At 47.2% G+C, this 24,118-nt stretch overlaps 1 protein-coding gene across 11 annotated transcripts in view; it reads left to right on the top strand.

Annotated features, from left to right (window-relative positions):
• Nucleotides 1-24,118, top strand: part of LOC135897954 (neprilysin-1-like) — a 752,274-nt gene that overhangs the window by 132,111 nt on the left and 596,045 nt on the right. For all 11 annotated transcript variants that reach the window (XR_010563211.1, XR_010563210.1, XR_010563209.1 and 8 more), the window contains exons 5-7: nucleotides 12,818-13,089; nucleotides 17,883-18,014; nucleotides 23,677-23,804. Coding sequence is in view for 8 of the 11 variants with exons in the window: in XM_065426667.1 (XP_065282739.1) it covers nucleotides 12,818-13,089; nucleotides 17,883-18,014; nucleotides 23,677-23,804 (532 nt within the window). In the remaining 3 variants the exon portion in view is untranslated. The remainder of the gene's footprint in view (nucleotides 1-12,817; nucleotides 13,090-17,882; nucleotides 18,015-23,676; nucleotides 23,805-24,118) is intronic.

Genomic DNA, 24,118 nt, shown 5'->3' with positions numbered 1-24,118 from the left:
GGTCAAGACGACTGACGGTTGCGGTGTCGCGGATGCTGACGGCCCGGGTTTGCCGGGTGATGACGCCGTAATTAAATCAGCGGCCTGGTCATCTGTCGGCATGGTAGGACGGCCGAGGACAAGTCCGCTGCGGAGTTCCGTCTTGTGTAATGCCCAGAACCTCCACCAAAAATGAAACGGACAGAGATATAAGGCTAAATGGTGCCGTGTTTACTCTGCAGAAGATATGGCGGGTACAACCAGCATAGCCGAACGATAGGTTAGCCCCCCCTACGTCGTCGCTTTCGTCTTGTTGGTGTTCGTTGTCTTTATCCATCTCGTGGCACCGCGACAATATTTTTTAAGCGTGAAATTTAAGTAGTTACCTGTTGTCGTCGGAAGTATTAGTGCTATTAGAAATTGTCTTATAAGATATCCAATCACACACACACACACATATATATATATATATATATATATATATATATACACACATATTGTAAGGAAGATAACGAACATGCGCGCTGGGTCAGCAGCATCGGCAGCATCAAGCGCGCAGCAGAAGCTCGAGCTCGGGGACTGTGCTCGGTGCATCGTAGAACCGGCGGCCGCTGCGAACCCTAATAAACCTCCTTTATAATATACAATATTATCCAATGATAATATCCCTTCTATTGACCAAAGTGACTTATTCGATCTTCTCCTATCGCTTTTCGCCGAGCCATGCTTTGCGAAGCCCTTCTAATTTCATCGCTAGTTGGACAAGGAGTCTGTATCATGTGCGTCACTGCTTATAATTAATTGATACGAAAGCGTCAAATTGCCCATTGAGCGAAAAAGCCGGCGTCTGTAGCAGCGAAACGGCACCTAACTTCGCTTGGCTGCAACGTAACATCTCGACCTCACCTTCATGGAGTTCCCATTGGCTACGACTCCAGGGCACGAACCCACCTCGACCGAGCAGAGCGGGTGGAAGGGGGCACCTGCTGCCTTAGAAGCGCCCCACATGTTGCGCGAGGGGAGACGTCAGGTTATTTTCGTTATTGCTCTCGGTAGCCTGTGTTATCCGCGCCTTCCTTATGAGCGTAAGCTCCCGCCTGCGTTCTAAGTGCGCCCCCTTGAGGCCAACGCGCCTGCCTGCCTGCGAGTTAACAACTAAAAGGACCGTTAAGCGATGTTGAAATGGGCATTAATGATTTCGCATTCAGAACTCGTAAGAAGGGCTTAGGTGGCTTCGGATTTTTGTTTGGAACCATAGTTCCAACTCAGGAACAAGAGAGCAGCGGTCTTACTCACCAAAACATAGAAATGACTCACAGTTGACATGACAACAAATGAATGTGTAATGAGCACTTAATCAATAATTTTCCATTTAAGTGCTAATATCGCAACAAATACTAATCACACAATGAGAGAAATAAACATACAAAGTATAAACATACACAACTGAAAAGAGACACGGAAACAAATGAATAGGCAACGAACATGTAAATGATACCCAAGAACCCAATCATCATTCAATGGCGTATTCACACTCTCTATATGAAAAAGCACCAGGTAAACTATGGTCTCCATACAGCGTGCGCCATAGATAATTACGGAATAGTTAGTTAACTATATTGTTACCGGGAGAAAATATATGTATTTAGGATATGTACAGTTACAAGGTTGTAGCTCAGTGAGGGTAACCCCATCAACCAATCTTCGAGATACTTCAACCCCCTCTTCACCTCCCAACGTAATTTGTCCACAGAGGCACATATGTACGTCGTATGACAGTTGATATCTCATATGCCATGCTGGTGACTTGGCTAAGAACTCGGTATGGCCCGACGTATCGCGGCAGTAGTTTTTCGCAAAGGCCGATGCCACGGAAGAGTAACCAAAGCGGGACAAGTGACCCAGGGCCAAAATGAGCGTCCTGACGGCGACTGTCGTAATGGTCCTTTTTGATGGTCTGAGACGCCAGAAGACGGTCACGGGCAATGCGACGAGCTGTGGCCGCGTGAACTATGGCGTCGTGAGCACAGAACGTGGTAGTGGTCGCACCGGAAGGGCGCAGCGAGTCAAGAGGCAGGAGGGGGTCACGACCATATAGTAGATAGAATGGCGAATAACCGGTAAAATTGTGTGGCGACGAATTGTATACAAATGTCACGAAGGGTAAGGTGCAGTCCCAGTCCCAATGAGCATCAGAAACGTACATGGAGAGCATGTCCGTGATTGTACGGTTGAGACTCTCGGTAAGTCCTCTGGTCTGTGTGTAATAAGCCGTCGTGAACTTTTGGGAGGTTGAGCAATAGCAGAGAAGGTCGTCGACAACTTTAGAAGGAAAACAGTGGCCTCTATCAGTGAGTAGCTGACGTGGAACACCATGATGTAGGATGACATCATGGAGAGGAAAATCAGCCACATCAGTTGCTTAGCTCGTAGGGAGGACCCGTGTTATGGCATAACGCGTGGTATAGTCCGTCGCAACGACCACCACCTTGTTGCCCGAGGATTGAGTAGAAAATTGGCCAAGGAGGACCAGGCCGCCGCGGAAAAATGGTTTACTGGGGATATCTATAGGCTGAAGGCACCAAACGTGCGACAACGGAGGCTTCTTGCGGAGTTGACATTCTCAAGCAGCGACGTAGCTTTGAGCAGAGCGATATAGCCCAGGCCATAAAAATCACCTGCACACTCGGTCGTACGTACGGGAGACACCCAAAGGAGCAGCGGTGAGCACATCGTGTAACTGTGAGAGAATTGTAGAGCGCAAATGCTGGGTAATGACGATAAGCAGTTCAACACCATGTGGATTCATATTGCGTCGGTATAAGGTTCGTCCTCGAGATGAAACATACGGAGGGAAACGTCCTGTTGCTCCGAGGGAAGGCGTTCCATGACGGATGGCGAATATGGATCATGACGCTGCTTGTCGGCGATGCGTGAGAAGTCGGAGATTGACAAAACGCAGGTATTTGTACCGGTTTCGGTGCCATCGGGTGGGTTGACGGGATAGCGGGAGAGGCAGTCGGCGTCCTTATGTAGCCGCCCAGGTTTGTAGGACACGGAAAAGGCAGGCAGGCGTAAAGCAGTCTGATTGCAGGCGTGAAGCCCCGCAATCAGACGGCCTGTCGGGTCTCTGAGTGAAGATAGCCAACATAAGACATGATGATCTGTCACGACGATGAAATGCCGACCGAAGAGGTAAGAGCGGAACTTAGCAATGACCAAACAAGCTCCAAGCATTCACGTTGTTTTATGAAGCAGTTGTGCTCTGGTGCTGAAAGAAGACGGCTAGTATACGCGGTCACGCGATTAGTGTCCCGTTGTCGTTAGGGCAAGATACCGCCAATGCCATGGCCGCTGGCATCAGTGCGAACTTCTGTGTAGGCATGCGGATCAAAATGACCCAACACGGGTGGACTGATAAGGCGACTGATAAGCCTTGAATATGCTGCAGCCTGGTCTGGTCCCCAACGGAAAGTGGTGTCCTTTTTGAGGAGGTCTCTGAGAGGACGAGTGATTTCGGCAAAGTCCTGGATAAATCGCCGAAACTAGAAACACAGCCCTAGGAAACTTGGGACATTGGTAGAAGAACGCGGAAGTAGAAACTCCTCAACGGCACGAAATAATAACGATCAGGCTGCACGCCAGCAGCGTCAACCAAGTGACCAAGTAGTATTTGTTGGTGGACGAAATGGCATTTAGCAGAATTGAGTTGTAGGCCAGCTCGTCGAAAAACAACAAGGATAGCTGAGAGTCGGTGGAGGTGACTCTCAAACGTCGGTGAAAAAACAATGACGTCATCAAGGTAGCAGAGGCATGTAGTCCATTTGAATCCGTGCAGAAGAGAGTCAGTTATGCGCTGGAAGGTAGCAGGGGTATTGCACAGTCCGAAAGGTATCACTTCAAATTGGTAGAGACCATCTGGGGTGACGAAGGCGGTCTTTTCGCGATCTTCTTCATCCACTGCTATTTGCCAGTAGCCAGAGCGCAAATCAATCGAAGAAAAATACCTGGCACCCTTTAAGCAGTCCAGCGCGTCATCAATACGCGGAAGCGGATACATGTCGACCTGCCGTGGTTGCTCAGTGGCTATGGTTTTGGGCTTCTGAGCACGAGGTCGCGGGATTGAATCCCGGCCACGGCGACCGCATTCCGATGGGGGTGAAATGCGAAAACACCCGTGTACTTACATTTAGGTGCACGTTAATGAACCCCAGGTGGTCGAAATTTCCGGAGACCTCCACTACGGCGTGCCTCATAATCAAAAATGTGGTTTTGGCACCTAAAACCCCATAATTTTATTTTAGAGCGCAGCTCTTTGGCGTCCGTTCATGGGTTTCGCGTCGTCGTCGGCGTTGTCGTCGGCCTCGTAACCAGCTCCGCCCCCCTTTCATCCCCCCAGCGCTAGCAGCGACCGACTGATACCGCTGGATGCCGCTGACGCCGCTAGAGAGTCAAGATAACGTGCCTGTATAGAACACCGTCGCCGCCATGCAGAAAGAGGAGGAAAGGGTCCCCCCCCCTGTTCTTGTGTGGCGGATAGGGTGCTCTTCAGTTGCCGACGCGCTGGTTATTTCACGTAGGCCCCGGCACGTCGACGAATACGTGACCACCTTCCCACGGCTAGACCTGGTTCTTAGCGCTGCGGAAGCGAGGGTATCATATTGTTTGTGTCGGCATCGGCGGCGTTGTCCCTGAAACCAACTCCGCAGCTGGGGTTGACTCACTATCGGCGACAGCGGCATCAGTCAGTCGCTGCTATCTCTTCCCTCCTCCCTTTATCGTGTTGTCCGCTTGCTGCGCGCACTTCTGCCCCCATCGTTTGCCGCTGGGTGTACACGCCGCCCCCCTCCCCCCTCTTCCTGCGAGTCTCCGGTTGTCAAAGTGCCGGCTCGAACTTAATTCCTTTCTTCGCTCCTCCTCCAATGCAACCCCTGTGCGGTGGCAATCAGAGAGCCAGATCGGTGGCGGCGGATCTGTATATGTGCACCGCCCGAGCCGAAATTGCCGCTGCCGTTCGCCCTGTGCGGTGGCAATCAGAGAGCCAGATCGGTGGCGGCGGATCTGTATATGTGCACCGCCCGAGCCGAAATTGCCGCTGCCGTTCGCCACTGCGAAATTATCTGCCAGTTCTTTCTGAGCCATGAGCGAGACGACCGATGGAAGTCCTCCGTCTGCTGCTGCTGCTGCTGCTGCTGCTGCTGCTGCTGCTAAACGAGCTGCCAGAGCAGAGGCCCAGCGCCGTCGCCGTCAGAATCCAGAGGTGCGTGCCGCCGAAGCAGAAGCTTACCGTCGCCGCCGTCGAGATGATCCAGGAGTACGCGTCGCCGAAGCGGAGGCTAAGCGCCGCCGCCGAGAAGACCCTGCAGTTCGCGCCGCCGAAGCGGAGGCTCATCGCCGCCGTCGAGAGCAACCAGCAGTAAGCGAGGCTGAAGCAGAAGCTCATCGCCGCCGCCGAGAACGTCTTTGAGAATCAAGCATTGGTGTACCAAGTCGAACATATATCAGTCTATTTCTCCGACCACAAAGCTTCCTTCATGACTGTCAAGAACTGTTAGTGGAGTCTTTGTTAAAGGAATACGTGTCAAAATAAAAAAAATTCTGTGATAGCGCATACATGTGTTGCTCGATTTCTTTGCCTCAATCTATCGAAAAGGTGAAACAGCTTATTTGCTGCGCTCAAATTTCGCATTAGGAAGTAACGTAATCGTCGGTAATTTTTTTTAATACACGTCCTTCTTGTAAATCTAATTGAGGTGACGGCAATCAATACAAAATCTCCAGGTACTGCCCTTCTTTTTAACCAAAACGGCAGGTCACGCCCACGGACTGCGGTAAGGCTCGATAATATCGTTGGACATCATTTTGTCCACCTCCGTTTGGGTCACTTGGCATTCAGCCGCAGACACATGGTAGGGCCGCCGGTGTGTAGGAGGAGCTTCACCAGTGTGAATTGGATGGGTGACGACACGGGTTCGACGTAGCGGGCGTCTGCCAAAATCAAAGATGTCTTCATAGGATATCAGAAGGCGGTGAAGGGTGTTGGCGTAAGCAGGTCGTAAATAAGTAGCTGTCGTTGGCGTAAACTTGTCTTTGCGTGAAGTAGGAGGGCAGAAGCTGCAGCAGTATCGAATCGTGGTTCGGCCGTAAGAGCAGCTACTCCACAGTCTTCCGAAGGGTACAGCACAGCGAGAGATACACCTTGAGGAAGCACTTGCAGACACGAACCAAGATTCAGAAGAGGAAACCGCGCTTCAGAAGAACTTCAGTTTGGCCTAGTTGGTGTTTACTGCATATCATATTGACCGCAAATAAGGACGGGGACAGTGGAAGGGAACATAAAAACGACAGGGGTGGTTGTTTTCGTGTTCTCTTTCGCTGTCCCCGTCTTTATTTGCAGTCAATATGATATGCAGGAATGCTGTATCGTTGACAAGAGTTACAATTGAGCTTGGAAGTGCTATTTGACGGGCCTGAAGGACGTCGCAAAGTGGGGACACGACGTAAGGAACATTTCAAAGTGGGGGAAAAGGCGGCATGAGGACGTAAGTTGCAGCATCAGGTTGCAGTCGAAGAAATTTAGTAGAACGAAGTCTGGACTTGAGGTTCTCGGTTGGATCATAAAAGTAACGGGGCAGTTCAAAGCGAAGGGTGCCAGTTCCACGGTCAGTAAATGCTGAATGGGCAGTCAGAAAGTCGACTCCAAGAATCACTTCGTGGGGACACTCGGCGAGTACAGTGAACAGGACTAACACTAGATGGCTGGCAATGGAATACAGATAGCTAACATTCCCATCATGGCTGCTGTGCTGCCATTAGCTACTAGGACGACGGGCGTCTCGGCCGGTGTCAGGAATTTACGGAGACGGCTACGAAGGTCTGATCCATAACTGACACCACAGCGCCAGTATCGATGAGCGCTTGAACGGGTACATCATCAACAAAAATTTCAACAAGGTTTGGTCGAGCAGCAGGGCTCAGCAGAGGTTTTTCAGTCCGTGTCGTCAAGTAGCCTCTCCTTCGGTGGCTGCATTGCTTATTTATTTATTTATTTAAAATACTTTCGGGGCCCAAAGGCACTACAGAAAGGAGTGGGAAAGAAATGTCAAGGCGTGCAGCAAACAAACAAACAGAAGTATTACAAGGCGTCTTGTAAAGCGATCTTGAACTGGTGGTCATCAGCAATGCTGGGGATTGTGGAGGGAAGGTGGTTCCATGCGACACTTGTTCTAGGAACAAAAGAGTCATTACACAATTTTGTGCGACAAGAAGGCAGCCCCTACTTGAAGCGATGATCGGTCCTTGAAGAAATGTAATGAGGTGGATGAAACAAAACATCCTTCATCTCGTTGTTATAATAATATATTTTATGAAAAAGGCTGAGGCGAGATGACTTTCGACGCAACGAAGGATCAGGCAAGTTTAGGGTTTTGTTCATAGACGTGACACTGGAATGACGTGAATAATTCGACAAGATGAAACGTGCGCCGCGATTCTGAATGGCTTCAAGAGTTTGAATGAGTGTAGTTTGAGTAAGATCCCATATGGCGCATGCGTACTCCAATTTAGAACGTACCAAGGTTTTGTAAAGTGTTAACTTCAGGGACGGTGGGGCATCAAAAAAGTTTCGACGCAGATAACCAAGCATGCGATTGGCGTTGCTAGCTACATATTCTACATGCGCATTCCACGATAGATTAGAAGAAATGCGAACACCAAGGTATTTATAGCTGTGAACAGATGGTAATAGAATATTATTGAGGCGGTAAATACGCGGACAATGACTAGTGCTATGGCGAGAAACCTGCATACTTTTACATTTAGTTGTATTAAGTGTCATGAGCCATTGACTGCACCATTCAAATACCCTATCTAGATCACGTTGCAGATTGAGATAATCGTCATGGTTAGTAATTTTCTGGTAAACCATGCAGTCATCTGCTAACAGTCGGAAATTTGAGGAAGAAAGGCCAAAACGGACCCTTGCGGGACACCAGATGTTACGGCAGAATTACGTGAAGAGAAGTCGTTAGCCGTCACATACTGACTACGGTTAGAGAGAAATTCCTTAATCCATGCAAGTACATTGGGGTCTATGTTAAGTTGATTAAGCTTGAAGATAAGTAGATCGTTTGAAACGGAGTCAAATGCTTTAGCAAAATCTAAATATATGCAATCAGTATCAAAGTCATGATCCGTGTTAATAAACGAGTCGTTAGTAAAACATAACAATTGCGTTTCGCACGAAACTGCTTTACGGAATCCATGCTGATAAATGCTGAAGAAGGAATTGGACTCAAGGAATTCAATGAGGTGCGAGTATATTATATGCTCTAGGATTTTTTACTGGAATGGATGTTAATGATATGGGGCGGTAATTATTGGGGGAATGTACATCACCAGATTTATGCACTGGGACCACCTTCCCTATCTTCCAATCAGAGGGTAGTGTAGACATCTGTAATGACTGTTGAAAAAGCTTTGACAATATCAGTGCAGAATAAACTTGTGTACACTTCAGCATTCTTGATGAAATACAATCTGGACCGGCCGACGAAGACTGTTTTAAGTTGACAATCAGCCTTTCGACACCAACTGCATCAATAGCGATATAATCCATTGGGAAGAAGTTGGGTTTTAGTATATGCGGTAATACTGTGGCAGTGCTCTTATGAAAATGAGTAGCAAACACATTGTTCAGAACATTGCAGCACTCGCTTTGAATTACTGGGACATCAGATTGGATTAACTGAATGTGTGTCCTTTTAGTGCCGTTAATAATGCTCCAAAATTTACGGGGATTAGAACGAAGTAGCAAAGGAAGAGTTTTATCAAAGAATTCCTTCTTGGTTTTTGAGAGCGCAGTACAGAATTCTCTGTTAAATTTTTAATAGCAAGACCAGTGGTCTATTCTGGCTGTGAATTTTGCGCGTCGAAATATCCGCTTCTTTTTGTTGTGCATGCGCTTTAACATGTTATTGAACCATGGTGAGCGAGTACATGATGAAACTTTCCTTTTAGGTACAAAACGATCAATAAGAGACAAGAGTTTGTTTTTATAAAGCAACCAGTTGTCCTCAACCGACCGCTGCTCAAAACCGGCGAAAAACCGATCAGCAAAGACCTGAAATTCCCCATTCATTCCAGTTACGTCTGCTTTGCCGTAGTCTTGGATGACTCTAGTTTTTTTTTCTTAGAAATCTTTGCCCGTAGAGTGAAGTGAATTATCGAGTGATCGCTAATTCCCGGTGAATGAGTTAAGCCGGTAGCTAGGTCGGGTGTAGTGGTAAGTATTAAGTCTAGAATATTAGCGGAAGTGGAAGTTATGCGAGTGGGAAAGTGAACGAGCTGAGTTAAGTTGAAGCCGTGACAAAAAGTTAAAAATTCTTTACTTTCAGCTGAGGTGTGTTTTATGGAAACCAAGTCTCGTTCCCATCTGATGTCAGGAAAATTGAAGTCGCCAAGTATGAAGAGGGGCGATTTTGTGTATCCGACGAACAGCTGATTGACAACATCGTGCAGTTCATTACAGAACGATAATGATGCAGTTGGTGGCCGATAACAGACACAAAAATTATTTCGCGAGAATCAATGAGCACGCGCGCACACACAAGCTCAAGCGAGGATACAATTGGAATAACATGGGAAGCAAGACTATCGGTAACCGCCAGCAGAACACCACCACCAGACCGGTAATCACGATCACATCGGTAAAATTTGTAGTACTTTTCACAGTCCAAAATTTCTTCATCTTTAACTTTTGCAGAAAGCCAAGTCTCCGTTAGACCAACAATATCATCAGAGCAGGAATCAATAGCGGAAGACAATTCCACGCGTTTATTCAGAATACTCCGTATATTGGAAAGAAAAATGGAGGCGTCTTTTGCGCAGGATCTGGGCGGGCATAGCTGTGATTCACTGGAAGTGCCACCACGTGCAGTTACAGTACCAGCGCTATCTTGCGTATCCACTGATCGTGCTGAAGCAATTTCGCGTACAATGTCACTTACTGAGCAGTACACGTACGTTTTTTTGTCCATGATCAGTTTATTCATGCGAAGAGAGTACGTCTTCCCGGCTACCTTTGCAAATTCTGTTAGTTTCCTCCTTGTAGCTCTGCAATCATCTTCGCTAGCTGATACACCAGTCCCCTTGAGCTTATATTTCTGCGCCCAGACTGCATCCCTTACTTTAGACGACGAAAACTTGATGATAATTGGCCGAGTCTTTTTATCTGTGTAGGATCCTAATCCGTGTGCTCGGGATTTTTCCGAGTCAGAAATTTGTAGTTTAAGGTGACGAGACAAAACGTCTTGAACAAGGCCTTCTGACTGAGCCCATGTCTCAGTCTGGCAGTCCGGTATTCCAAAGAATTCCCGAGAAGTATTCCCGAGAAGCGGCGCGCATAGGACGTGGGCGAGGGACGTCGTGTAGGTGAACGGAACTGATGGCGTTGCGGCGAGGGTGAGCGGCTACTGGTGTATCCCCGGGAGGGAAGGCCGGCATATGGTTAAGAGAGGTGCAACAAAGGCCGTGGGTCTCGGTGGAAGCGGCGATGAGCATATCAATCAATCAATCAATCAATCAATCAATCAATCAATCAATCAATCAATCAATCAATCAATCAATCAATCAATCAATCAATCAATCAATCAATCAATCAATCAATCAATCAATCAAGAATCTTTATTCCAGCCACAAGTCTGTTCTTATGTGGAAGACAAGGGCTCGAGTCGAGGAGTACCAGCGGCTACTACGGCAGTGGCGGGAGATGTGACCGACCCGGGAGCAAGCAAAGCAAATTGGCCTGTCCTCCGGTGCTCGCCACTCAGAGGGGTTCCGATATCGATTCAGGAATGACTGTCGAGGAGCAGCAGAGGCAATCACAGGAGTGGTAGGAGTTGGACATGGGCGGACGGCAGACTGGATGTCGATGTTTGGAATTTTTCGGCGGCCAACAGATTCAGTAAGCGAGATGGTCATTTTGTCATGCGTATGGGGGCAACGAGAATTTGGAGCCGCTGCCTCAAGTTCGCGACCGATGGCCTGTGTCAAGCTTGGTGTTGTAGGCGGATGCGACGCCGGAGTGTCGTTGCAGTAGGAAGTGGCAGCCGTATTCGGAAGTCGGTCGAAGCGTTGTACGATGCGTTTGCTCAAGGCGCACACAAAATTCCGGCACTCCTTTATGGTCGACTCAACCCTTGAGCAGTTCCTGCAAAGCAGGAGGTTGAACGCATCGTCAGCGATGCCCTTCAAGATATGACCAATCTGATCTGCCTCCAGCATGTCCGTGTCCGTTTTACGGCAGAGAGCCAGAACGTCTTGAATATACGCGACGTACGATTCGATTGCTATCTGGGCACGAGACGCTAACTCTTGCTTGGCTTCTATTTGACGTCCCACAGGTCCTCCGAAAAGATCGCATAGCTTTTCCTTGCAGAAGTCCCAGCTTCTAATGTCGGGTTCATGCGTCTCGAACCATACCTTCGCGGTTCCTCCCATGTAAAAGATCACGTTGGCCGACAAAAGTGTGACATCTCACTTGTTGTCCTTACGGGTGCGTTCATACGGCGTCAGCCAGTCTTCGACGTCAACCTTACCAGTGCTGATGAAGATTTCCTGGTGACGTAGCTGGGTTAGCATTACTTTCGCTGGTGACTGCGTGGCGGAGGCAGCGTCAGTAGCTATCACAGCGGAACCAATGGGACACCCGTTGCGAAGATCCAGGGCCGGCCTGTGGCGAGAGTACCCCGCACGTCCACCAAAGTGAAAATATATGTATGTACAATATATACAGTTACAAGATTGTTGCTCAGTAGTGAGGGTAACACCATCTACCGATCGTCCAGACACTTCAACCTCCTCGTCACCTCCCAATGTCCTTTTGTCCACAGCGGCACGGACTCGTACGTGACAATATTATCAAAAACCAAGGATGGGAACAGTTCCTGGTTCTCCTCTGGGACTACTTGCTGTCCTGAGAAAAAGAAACGGAAACCTATATCGACATACTGCACAGCGAACAGAAAGCACGGCAGAAGAAATGCGCTAGAGGAGCCATATGAAATTGTGTGTTTCTGTAGACATCTTTATTTGTTTTAATTCTGGACCTCGATTCGCTTTTATATTTGGACTTCTCATATCGCATTAGATTGTTAAGTGCTTCGTGCGAGAGGTGACATTGTTCTCGGTTTCTTTGTGACACCAGCAAGGAAATATTTTGCTGGCGTATAAAGCGAAAATGCCGTAAGGTTTTGATCGCAATGCCAATAATTACACAAACCGACCGGAACGCCGGTGTATCATTTCTAATTTTGATGCACGCGTCTTGGAGTGCGCATTTCAGGCCCCACAGATATTCTTCGCTATAAGTTGCACTAAAATTTTATACGCGGTTAGCTGGGTTTCAGAAATGGCGTGTGACAGCATTGGCCTCATCCACCCTTATCGTTGGTTACCTTTACCCATTTTCTTGTCTATGCCACACCAGCTATCGTATTCCCATTATCTCGCCTCTTTCTGAAATGTTCGTATACCGTATGTTCGTAGTCAACCCCATTGCAGTGTCATCTAAATAATATGTAATGAGAATATTATTACTGTGTTCGAGGTTTTTATGGCCGTTTGAAGTGGCACTCGTGGGATGGCATTAGCTCGAGTTCATTTTTCAATTTTGCTTAGTATACTTAACGCGAAGGGGCGGATGAACACCGTATAGGCGAAGTTCGAACCGATTGAGTGTGACCTGACCAAAACGTACTATGAAATCGTAACAAAATGTCAAGTACACACTACATAGCTATGAATGCATTTAATAAGTGCGCCTTTTATGCGTTTCAAGGCAAACGGCGCACGAGTCTGGGTGCCCCCGCCGTTGGACCTACCTTCGCCCCCTCCGTTGGATGTGGGAGAACCTCTACAGGCAGCGCCGGAGCTACCACCGCGGTTCGATTTGGACATGCCACTTCCGTCTGCCCCGGAAACGCGCAGAACATCTCAGGATAAGCCCGTAGTTGACGAACCAGTGGTACCGAAACCCAGAAGAGGCGTATTTAAGTTTCCTTTTTTCAAGACCGGGGGACCTTCTCCAGCACCTCAGCAGGAGGAAAGCACGTGAGTTGGCACGGCTGAAAAGACATGCGTAAACTTTTCGCCCGTGTTTCTATTGCAGGTATTGAAGCATAGTTTAAAAACGCTGCAGACAGCAGGTGTCCATTTTCAATAACACGACTAAAAGGAATGATATGATGTCATGCAGTTTTGTGCCTTGTATATAAGTCTCGAAGGGAAAAAAGAGTGTTAGCAATGTCTTCTGTGAGAGTATTTGCTCATCTCATATGTCACTCCCTTTTAAAAAAAATGTCCTAATTTTTAAGAGACAGAGCATAATAAATCCATTAGATAAATTTTCACTCTTTCCAAAAGCATCGTAAGTAGGCTCATACTAAAAACTTCAAAAAGGTGGCACCAGTGAGACACAAAGGACGCGCACACAAAAAAAAAGGCTTTAGACATGGACGGACGCTGGTTTTTAAACTGTACTTTATTGGAATACCCATTGCCTCACATAGCCTCCGACGCATGCGACTCCTCCCATTTCATGTGCATTGATAACACTTCGATAAGTACATTGCTGCGCGAAAACAGCTGACGCATGCGCAAAGTGCAGTTGTTCCAAGACCCGTGCATCAATGTCAGTTTTTAATCATCTTTTACGGACCCGATAGATAAGCACGTTCCTTGTTGGTTAAATACGAAGACGTATCACTGATACAATTTTCTTTCTCATTTATATTGCGAAAGCTTCTAAGATTTACCTTTCGTATCTAGCCTTAGCCCTCGCTAAAATGATCACATGAACAAACAGTGGCGCACATTTTTTGCACTTCTTGCAGCCGCGATATTGAAGTGCCACAAACACGTCAAACCCTTCATCGAGTGCAAGACTGGGCTTGTTTACCGCATTCCGTTGGCTTGTGATAAACTATATATAGGCCAGACAGGTAGTTGTGTTAATAAGCGCCTGCAAGAACGTAACACGTCCTTAAGCAGGGACCAGGGAAGCAATCTGGCACTTCATTACAGCGGCTGCAAGTAGTGCAAAAAAAATTGGAGGACGCTTAAGCTTCGCCTTCAAGAGTGGAACGCGATAGCGTTCCCGTCGACCCGCCAATGGGTGTAAGACAATGGGCTACAGGGCAGCCATCACTTACGAGGCGCCCCGCATCAGACGCGGTGAGCGTCAAACCATATGGTCGAGCAACGCGGCGTTCGGCGCAGCAACGAAACGTGCGCCTGAGCAAGCGGAGCGAACCAAAGAACTCGGTATCCCGGAGGGGGAAATGATGCACGCCAGCCAAACGCCGTGATCAGCACGGGCAGAGAGATAGAGAGATAGTGATCTAAAGAAAGGAAGGACGCTTGATTCTACAGAGGGAGAAGGCGAAGCGTTGTCAGGGGAGAGAGTCCGAGCCGCGACAGCTCCAATGCGCGCGTGGCGCGCCATCTGTCGGGGCAGCGCCGTACATGGAGAGGAGGGGGTCTTCTGTGTTTGCCGCAAGATGGCTCTCCGTGTGCGGAAAGCGCAGAAGAAATGCAGCGAAACGCACTTCGCTACTCGTGTAATTGCGACTTCTGTAAGTTACATGTTCACAATTACCGATATACACCACAGTATAACTTTCCACGGCTCGTTTCGAAGGCAACACCGCATTCACTAGAGGCGCGTTTGTACCTTTTGGAAGCATCGAAATCGTGGCTGAATGGTAGCGTCTCCGCCTCACACTCCGGAGACCCTGGTTCGATTCCCACCCAGCCCATCTTGGAAGTTGCTTTTTATTTATGGAGTGCCTGCCGTGATTTATCGCTCACGGTCAACGCCGCAAAACGCTGACGCCGACACCGACGCCGACACCGACGCCGACGACACCGGCTTTTCTGCGACACGAGCTCCTTAACGCTATCGCGTTAAAAAGTGCGCCACTGTTTCGTCATGTGACCGTTTTAGCGAGGGGTAAGACTTGATACAACGCTGAATCTTAGAAGCTTTTCACGTTGGAAATGAGAAAGAAAATTATGTCAGTGATACGGCTTTGTGTTTAACCAACAAGAAACGTGCTCACCTATCGGGTGGGTAAAATATGATTCAAAACTTGACATTTATACACGGGTCTTGGGACGAGTACACTTTGCGCATGCGTCAGCTGTTTTCATGCGGCAATGCAATTTTCGAAGTGTTATCAATGCACATGACTTGGGAGGAGTTGAAGAATCGCATGCGTTGGAGGCTATGTGCGGCAATGGGTTTTTCAATAAAGTACTGTTGAATGACCAGCGTCCGTCCGTGTCTAACGCATTTTCCTTGTGTGCGCGTCTCTTTGTATTTCGCTGGTATCCATTTTCAAGTTCATCATTCACCAACTGGTCCATGAGCTTGCGCTAATGCACCTCATACTAAAAACATTTCAACCGAGTGCAAGCGCAGCATGCTAGGCACATGCGCCTACTAATGGCAAGTAGACAAACATTTTTATACGTGCTCAGTGCTTGTCAAGCACACCACGGTTCACCCAGCGTTTGCGGTTTGATAAGCTGTCACTGACAGTGGCATCGAAAAAAAGCAGAAGGAACAATCACGATGAAGTTCTTTTCCTAGTGAGATTGATAGGCGCACCGTGCCTGCTGAGTCAGTTGTCAGGCTAGACGAGTGCCTAAAAATAGGTTCTTTATAGACAGATTGTGCCACGTTCACTCGGAATCACTTACCATGGGGACTGCAGTGTTCAATCCTAGGAATCGTAATAAATATGCTATGGGGTTTTACTTGCCCAAATTTCTTTCTAATTATGAGGCACGCCGTAGTGGAGGACTACGGAAATTTCGACCACCTCGGCACCTAAATCTAAGTTCGCGGGTGTTTTCTAATTTCGCCCCCATCGAAATGCGGCCGCCGTGGCCGGGATTCGATCCCGCGACCTCGTGCTCAGCAGCCCAACACCATAGCCACTCAGCAACCACGGCGGGTGGTCTCGTTTGTCATCTTGATGAACACCAAATTGTCACGGGGATTCACGAGTACACGAGGGAGGGACGAAACCGTATATTACACTATTTACAGGCTGCTGCTACCGCAGAATGGCTGACAGCATCTCACGGGGCACTTCCCGTCTTCTTTCTCTCGGCAGAACGAAGCGGTCCTTTAACGGCATGCCTATACGCGATGCCTCGTAACAATAGAGTCACGTAGTAGTGACGGCAACAGACACAGTAGCAATACTATGCATGACAAAACTAACTTTTATTTGGTGAACCTGCGCCCAGAAAAACAGGCTACACTTAAGGCACAATGATAGCGGCGAAAACAGTTAGCGATCGTTGAAATCTGATCTGACGCTCAAGCACATCGGCTTTTATACACGAGCCATCGAAGGTCCCAGAGTAATCGCTGGTGCCCGCGTCTTACCGAAAGTTCTACACAATTCGTGCCGCACGTGCAATAAGATTACACAAGCTTCGGTGACAACAGAGAGCAGCAAGAACCATCGATAACATTCGAGAAACTTCCGATAAATGCGGGCGCGTCTTCCGTTGAGCGATAACACCTTTTAGACCGTGAAGTGGTCACCGGAAAAAAATATATGCAAGTGCACGTGTCAATGTGAACCAATTGCCGTCGTGAAGGTGTTACTAATCAGAATGTCAAGTGCAAAAATTCTACTACATCGGCCAGTCGGATAGGTGTGTTAATGAAAATATTAGGGAGCAGGCTCCAAAAGCGAAAAAGAAAGTGGATACGCACGCACATTTGGTCGCACACGTTCCCGCAGGCTGCGAGCCACGTCATGGAGATTCTAGGCAGCAGTCAAAGTTGAACGGTTGGAGGCGTTTCTTATGAAACAGAATGTCTCTTTTTGTATTAGCGAAGCTTTGATAAGCTTGCATTTGTGTGAATGCAAATTAATCCAAACCGCTTTTTGGTACGCGTGTAGCGGTGTCTTCCCTCGGGATGCGATGAACCTCATGCGCAATAAATTGTGCAAATATTTGGTGGGGGGGGGGCCTTCGAAAATAATGTTGGCGGCTGTCTTTGTAAGCTTTGTGCTTTTGTGCCTGTGTATTAATTTTTGCTAGACTACCAGAATTATAATGCAATATATAGCTATGTGGTGTACCGGTATGCAAGAAAATGTGTTTAATCAAAAATATTATCCTGATACGACGCCTGAGAAATAAAAAAAATTATACGAGCCCAGAGTAATAATGTTTCTGTTGCCCTGTCTCGTTTTTTTCATTATTACCACCTATGAAGGCAGAACTGATCACCACTGAGTTATTTCAATTCATCGTGAAAGACTTGTCTACCTTAGAATATTCGCTTTCGATGAATGTGTCATGAATGAATCAATATGTCACGGTCTTATCATGCCTCTTCGAAAGCAAACGGAAATGGTGTATTAATCAGGCACTCTTTTCAAGCCTTTTCTGCTAACTTCCTGACCTCGTAGAGAAACGAGTAAAAACAGCGAGAAAAAATTGCATAGAAAATTGATTTCTTCGCTAAACACTCCCACCTATGCTTGGCGCGTTGGATATGGAAGAATAGCTACTGTTGCATAACGTTCGCCTAGAGTAGTAAAGTGCATAAGTTGGTAGTGATTCATGTCTGAAGGCACTACACCCACACACCACAAAGGGAAGACAAGCACAGAAGACATTAAGTTTTAATTGATAGCGGAACAACTAAGCTTTATGTGGATACCGATTAGTGTCACCCAATCAAGCCCATAGGTACACAGTGCAGGTTTTTATTACTGCGTTCGTAAACAATCTGCCATGCCGACGGTCACACTATTCCTGAGTCATGCGCAATTCCCAATGACTAATGCGGCTCTAATGTCTCTTTCCAGGACCACCACGGCCGATCCAGCGTTGAGTTCTCAGATGCCAGTGTCCGTGTTCCCAGATTCTGCTTCGAGAACGCCCTCGTTATTTTCCAGGATTACAGGACTTTTGAAGAAGCAGCCACCAGCAATGAAAAAGTATGGCATGCTCACGCAACAAAAATGATGTTTTCGCATACGATGGACGTATAGCGGAACTGCACGCGGCAAGCGGTGGCCTAGCTTTGCGGCGCCCCAACGGGTGACGTGCCGGCCAATGCGAACGAGATAATGGCCTGCGGTAACTAAAAAAGAAATGTAGAACGTTAAAGAAGCTTCAGGAAATCGATTTGTGAATAGACGATAAACTATTCAGAGGCTAAGAACGAGCACTAAATTTGACCGCAACGAGAATGGACAAATGTCATGTGCTCAATTGCGACTGATATTTAGAATAAATGTAGCACTTCAACACCAATTGCGCCCCGGATTGTCAGGCATACGCACAGTGAAGGTCACAAATGCGTTTAAGGAAGCTTCTTTATTACTACAAATTTCACTTTCCTAAGTAGGACAGACGCGTCAATGATGCACCCATCCGAATGAATAAAGCAAGCCTCAAGATGCTCGCATGCGACAATATTGTTAGCTTTTTCGGACACGCTAGTGGACTCCAACAGTCGCGTGCACGATCATTCCTCATAATGCGCTGGCAAACGGTGACATGTCGGTTTTACTTATAAAAGGGGAGCTTGATATATTCGATAAACTTTCAATGCATTTAGTGATTTTTGTGTACATGTAATAATAATAATGCTATTATTAATAATAAATGGTACGGGTTCTCTTTTGTGTTCTCTCCCGTCCCGTTCAAATCTTGTGTTCGTTACTATCCGCAAAGAATGTACCAACTCAACCAACAACGCACGATAACATAAATCATTTGTTATCACAAACTCAAAATAAATATCTATAGAAGGTACTGGACCTCCGTACTTGGCCTTCCAGGATGCAAATGGAGCTCATGAAAACGTCAAAAAATACCTATTTTGATACCTACTTAGGAATGAAAGTCTGGAGGAAGCCCTGTTGAAGATGTAGGAGAATAATTATGTGGAGATGTAATGGGAAAGGCTACCTAAGAAGGAACGGTTCACATTCGAACGCGCTTGCGCCAGCGTTTTTCGTTGTCATTGGTGCTCTAATGATGTTCCTAATAGGCATGGATACGTGGCTAGAGTCAGGTAGGTCAGGATACATTTGGTCGTAGAAACGAGATGTCATGCCACGCGAACGTTTCTCAGGTTCGCTATATGCAGACGATATTGTTTTGATTGTGGACAGCGATAAAGTTATGAGATTCTAACTGGTAATATCGGAAAGCGAGGCGACGCTCTAGGATTTATGTTCAGTGGAAAGATATAAGGTCTCATGGTATTGAATGGTACCTGTGGTCAAATGGACCCCCTCCCTCCAAAAGAAGACGAAACCCCCCGACAATACAAATAGCGTTCCCTAAATATGTGGATTGACGGGGTAAAGTGTTACTTCGAAATAAACAAGTTATGCTCGGTACCTTTGTGGATTTCAGCAAGGCTTTCCACTCTCCGAAGGGAAAGTTACGACTACAACAGATAGATTTATATGGTATACGCGTTGTGGCCTTTTAGAATTAGTACTCTAAGGAAAGAAAGCAATATGTGTGTACAAATAACTTTACTTCGATCGTTAAATTTTCTCTGTATGATTCTGACTTATGACTATATTCTGACTGTATGATTCTTTCTTTTGAATTTATACATAAATGATATCGTAAACATATAGTATGGAAACAAATCCATCATTTATGCATAATATATGAGTGTATTTTTGAGGGTATATGAGCGTAGAAGCACTCACGTATTACAAAAGGTGTACGACAGGGCTTCGTCGAATTGAGTGCAAATAATTCAGAAAGAAGTCAAACAGGTCAGTTTTCGAGTAAAATGCGATCAGATGCTGTTAGGTTCTTTCTATCCTAAACTAAGAGTATTGAAATGCTGTATTACAAAAACAGTGAGTGTCATATTCTCTGGTGAAACGCTATACTACGCACAAGTAGAACACGTAGAAATAAATATAGTATAGTTTATCGCACTATTATTGAAACTGAATATGATGCGATGATATAAGCCGCCTGGTTAGCTCAGATGGTAGAGCGGCTGCCCCGGAAAGGCGGTGGTCCCGGCTTCGAGTCACGGACCAGGACGAATTTTTCTTCAACTCTGAGGCTTTTCTTTCGAGGAAACCGTATGGGTTTTCTTTGTAGCAATTCTACGAACGGGTGGATGTCTGATTTTCCCTTTATAGTTACTTCTCTCCACCTCGCGGGCTTCCGCAGAACTACTACGTCAAAACACTTGCCTTTGCTTCGTGTGTTGCCGACAAATTCAACTTCGCCCTGCCATCTGCTAGCCGCCTGGTTAGCTGGATGGTAGAGCGGCTGCCCCGGAAAGGCGGTGGCCACGGGATCGAGTCCCGGACCAGGACGAATTTTTTTTCAACTCTGAGGCTTTTCTTTCGAGGAAACCGTATGGGTTTCCTTTGTAGCAATTGCTACAAACGGGTGGATGTCTGATTTTCCCTTTATAATGGATCGGCTCTGCAACGCTAAATACCTGTCGTCGATGGATCTCAAGTCTGGCTACTGGCAAATAGAGGCCGACGAGAGAGATCGGGTAAAGACCGCCTTCATCACGCCAGACAGCCTCTTCGGGTTCAAGGTCATGTCATTCGGACTGTGCTCGGCGCCTGCAACGTTCCAGCGCGTCATGGACAGGGTGTTAGCAAGACTGAAATGGCAGAGCTGTCGTGTTAACTTGGATGATGTCGTTTTCGCTGGGAATTTCGACCATCACCTTAACCTGCTTACGACAGTACTAGAGGCCATCGAGTCATCAGGGCTTACTTTCAACGCGGAAATGTGCCGTTTCGCTTACGATGAGCTGCTGTGCCTAGGCCATATCATCAGCAAATCTGCTGGAGTCCACCCCGACCCGCGGAATACACCTCCCATCGCAAAGGTCCCGAAGCCCATAGACAGGAAGGTGGTGCATTGATTTCTTGGCTTGTCTGCCTACTGCAGGCGCTTTATCAACGAGTTTCACGCATCGCTGAGCCGCTGACACATCTAACTAAATGTGATGTCGAGTTCAAGTGGGAAACGCCGCAGGCCAACGCATTTCCAGAACTCAAGCGACGCATACAGTCGCCGCCGATACTTGCGCAATTCGACAAGTACGCTGATACAGAAATCCACACTGACGCCAGTCCCCTAGGCCTCGGTGCCGTTCTAGTCCAGAGAAAAGACGGATTTGAACGGGTACTATCTTATGCCACCCTGTCACTGTCAAAAGCGGAAGGCAATCATTCTACGACCGAAAACGAATGCCTCGCCATCGCTTAGGCTACAGCAAAATTTCGCCCTTACCTATAAGACAGGCCATGCAACGTCGTCAGCGACCATCACGCGTTGTGCTGGCTTGCGAATTTAAAGGATCCTTTAGGACATATGGCGCGGCTGAGCCTCAGGCTAAAAGAATTGGTCTTCACTGTAACCTACAAGTCCGGACGAGAACATTCTGATACCGACTGCCTATCACGTGTCCACATTGACCCACCGCCGCGAGGGGCCGAAGGTGACGACGCCTTCCTTGGAAGAATAAGCGCGGAAGATTTCGCTGAACAGCAACGAGCAGACCAGGAGCTAGAAAGCCTCGTCGAGTATTTAGAAGGGAGCACCGACGTTGTCCCTAGGGCATTTAAGCGCGGATTGTCTTCGTTGACGCTACAAAACACCTGCTCGTGAAGAACTTCTCACCAGTGCACGCCAACTACCTTCTTGTTGTTCCGTTAGCGCTGCGTGCAGAAGTACTGCACGCCCTACATGACAATCATCCGACCACTGGGCACCTCGGACTTTCCCGGACACTTTACGCCGCTATTTACGCCGCTATTTCGGGTACTACAAGACCATCCGACACATTGGCGCACTTGACTATGAGACAAGGTGCCAGTCGGCATTTTGCTATCACTGTCTGTTGTCACCTAACCTTGTGTAATCTGATTTATTCGCACGACGCGAGTGGTGCAGAACTTTCTGGAAGTCACGCGGGCATCAGCGGTTACAAGTTGCAGCGGTTACCCGCATAGCAACTTGAGCAGCTACTTCGGCACAAGATGAAAGGACGTTAGTTCGGCAATACGGCAGCAATGTCCACAACGTTTACCAGCTAAAACCTTGGAAGAGCTAAAGCTGAAAGCAGAAGACGAATTATCGACATGCACAGAGTGCCACCTCTGCGGCCAAAATCGTCATCATGAAAGAGACATTAATTTCAGGTTTGAAACCACCTCGTCGCCCTCACTGAGCTCAACGTTCCCCTTTGACTTGGCACCGCATGCCTGCGCACCATCTCTCGTGGCCTGGACAACCGCTCAAGAATTCACCGAGATTTGCTACAGGATAAACTGATCCATCTCAACATATCTCTCCTGAATGTTTAGTGTGTTTGTGTCTATGCATGTCTAGAAATTACAGACGCTGTCTAGGTATTGATGGCATCTGCGAAAACTTACAAACTAAATTATAGGGTTTTACGTGCCAAAACCACTTTCTGATTATGAGGCACACCCTAGTGGGGGACTCCGGAATTCCGGACCACCTGGGTTTCTTTAAAGTGCACCGAAATCTACGTACACGGGTGTGTTCGCATTTCGCCCCCATCGAAATCCGGCCGCCGTGGCCGGGATTCGATCCCACGACCTCTCGCTCAGCAGCCCAGCACCATAGCCACTAAGCAACCACGGCAGGTTGGAAAGTTCAAATGTCATACACTGGTGCCCCCCCCGGACTGGTGATAATTCAGGTTCAGTTCAGCCAGCCAGTTAGTGCACTGTCCTTGTACTCAACGATGGCATTAACTACCATATTGAGATTGCAGTTCTCTATTCGGGCGGTCATCAAACGATGTTATAGTGGGACTTCGTGTCTGTAGCATACGAGATCATTTCATATGGTGGCCCGATAGTACACTGTATGGACGCAGACCTCCCTCCTGTGTCGAAATTATCGCATCTACACCACATTATAGAGACGTATTTTCTACTCGCGCAAAGGCAATGACGTGTTCTCCCCGTCAAATGTACGCATTGCATCGATGGCAATGGTGTTTTTTTCTTATCAGCATTCTAATGTTCCTGGAATCGCCATAACCTCATTTCTTTCCTTTTTTTTGGCGTTATGCCAAGCTCACGGCCTTCCACACTCATAATTCCTTCTCAGTTTGCCATATAGTGTACAATGGTTCTCGGCAACATAATTGTTATTTGTTTAGACGCTGATAATTTTCGTTTTAGTTTGCATGTTATACGCGCGTTTGCTTATTCATCTGGTTTGTTTGAGCTTGTTCATATTATGGTGTTTAGATTCTTGCCCCTTCCTCATAGTAGACTTTAATGGGCAATTACCATAATTAAAAGAAAGCATAAATAAAATTCATAAATAAAATTTCATACTGTCGACCAATACTCGCGTGGCGCATGACTCCTGGCCATTTCAATACAGATAGTAAGGTAGATGCGCGAGAATGATGACCGCTACAATTTCTTGAAAAAAGAAACAACTTGAAAGCAAGATTTCCCTAAATTATTATTGGTTGCAGTCTGTTAAAGTGCGGCATAAATTTTATGTTTGGAAAAGCTATCCTAACATTTTAGTGCACGAGGAAGAATTCTTCGTTTCACTTAGGAGCCTTACCATGTCGACGCGCGCGCCTTGCAGCACTCTCGCAACCATACCGGAGGATCACACGCCTGGAGAACCAGAACAGTCAACGCTCATCAAGCATTCAGTCACAGGCCAACCGTTCCGTGAGCAGCCACCAGTGCAAGTTTACCAGGCAATGGCTGGTGAGCTTTGCTATACTTCGAACGTAGCCATATTTATGAGTAATCATTATCATCATCATCGTCGTCATCATCATCATCATCATATCAGCCTTGTTACGCCCACTGCAGGGCAAACGCCTCTCCCATAGTTCTCCAACTACCCCGGTCATGTACTAATCGTGGCCATGTTGTCCTTGCAAACTTCTTAATTTCATCCGCCCACCTAACTTTCTGGCGCCCCCTGCTACGCTTCCCTTCGCTTGGAATCCAGTCCGTAACCCTTAATGACCATCGGTTATCTTTCCTCCTCATTACATGTCCTGCCCATGCCCATT

Source organism: Dermacentor albipictus, chromosome 2 (assembly GCF_038994185.2).
Source record: "Dermacentor albipictus isolate Rhodes 1998 colony chromosome 2, USDA_Dalb.pri_finalv2, whole genome shotgun sequence".
Lineage (NCBI taxonomy): Eukaryota > Metazoa > Arthropoda > Arachnida > Ixodida > Ixodidae > Dermacentor > Dermacentor albipictus.
This window is presented reverse-complemented; position numbering and strand designations above follow the sequence as displayed.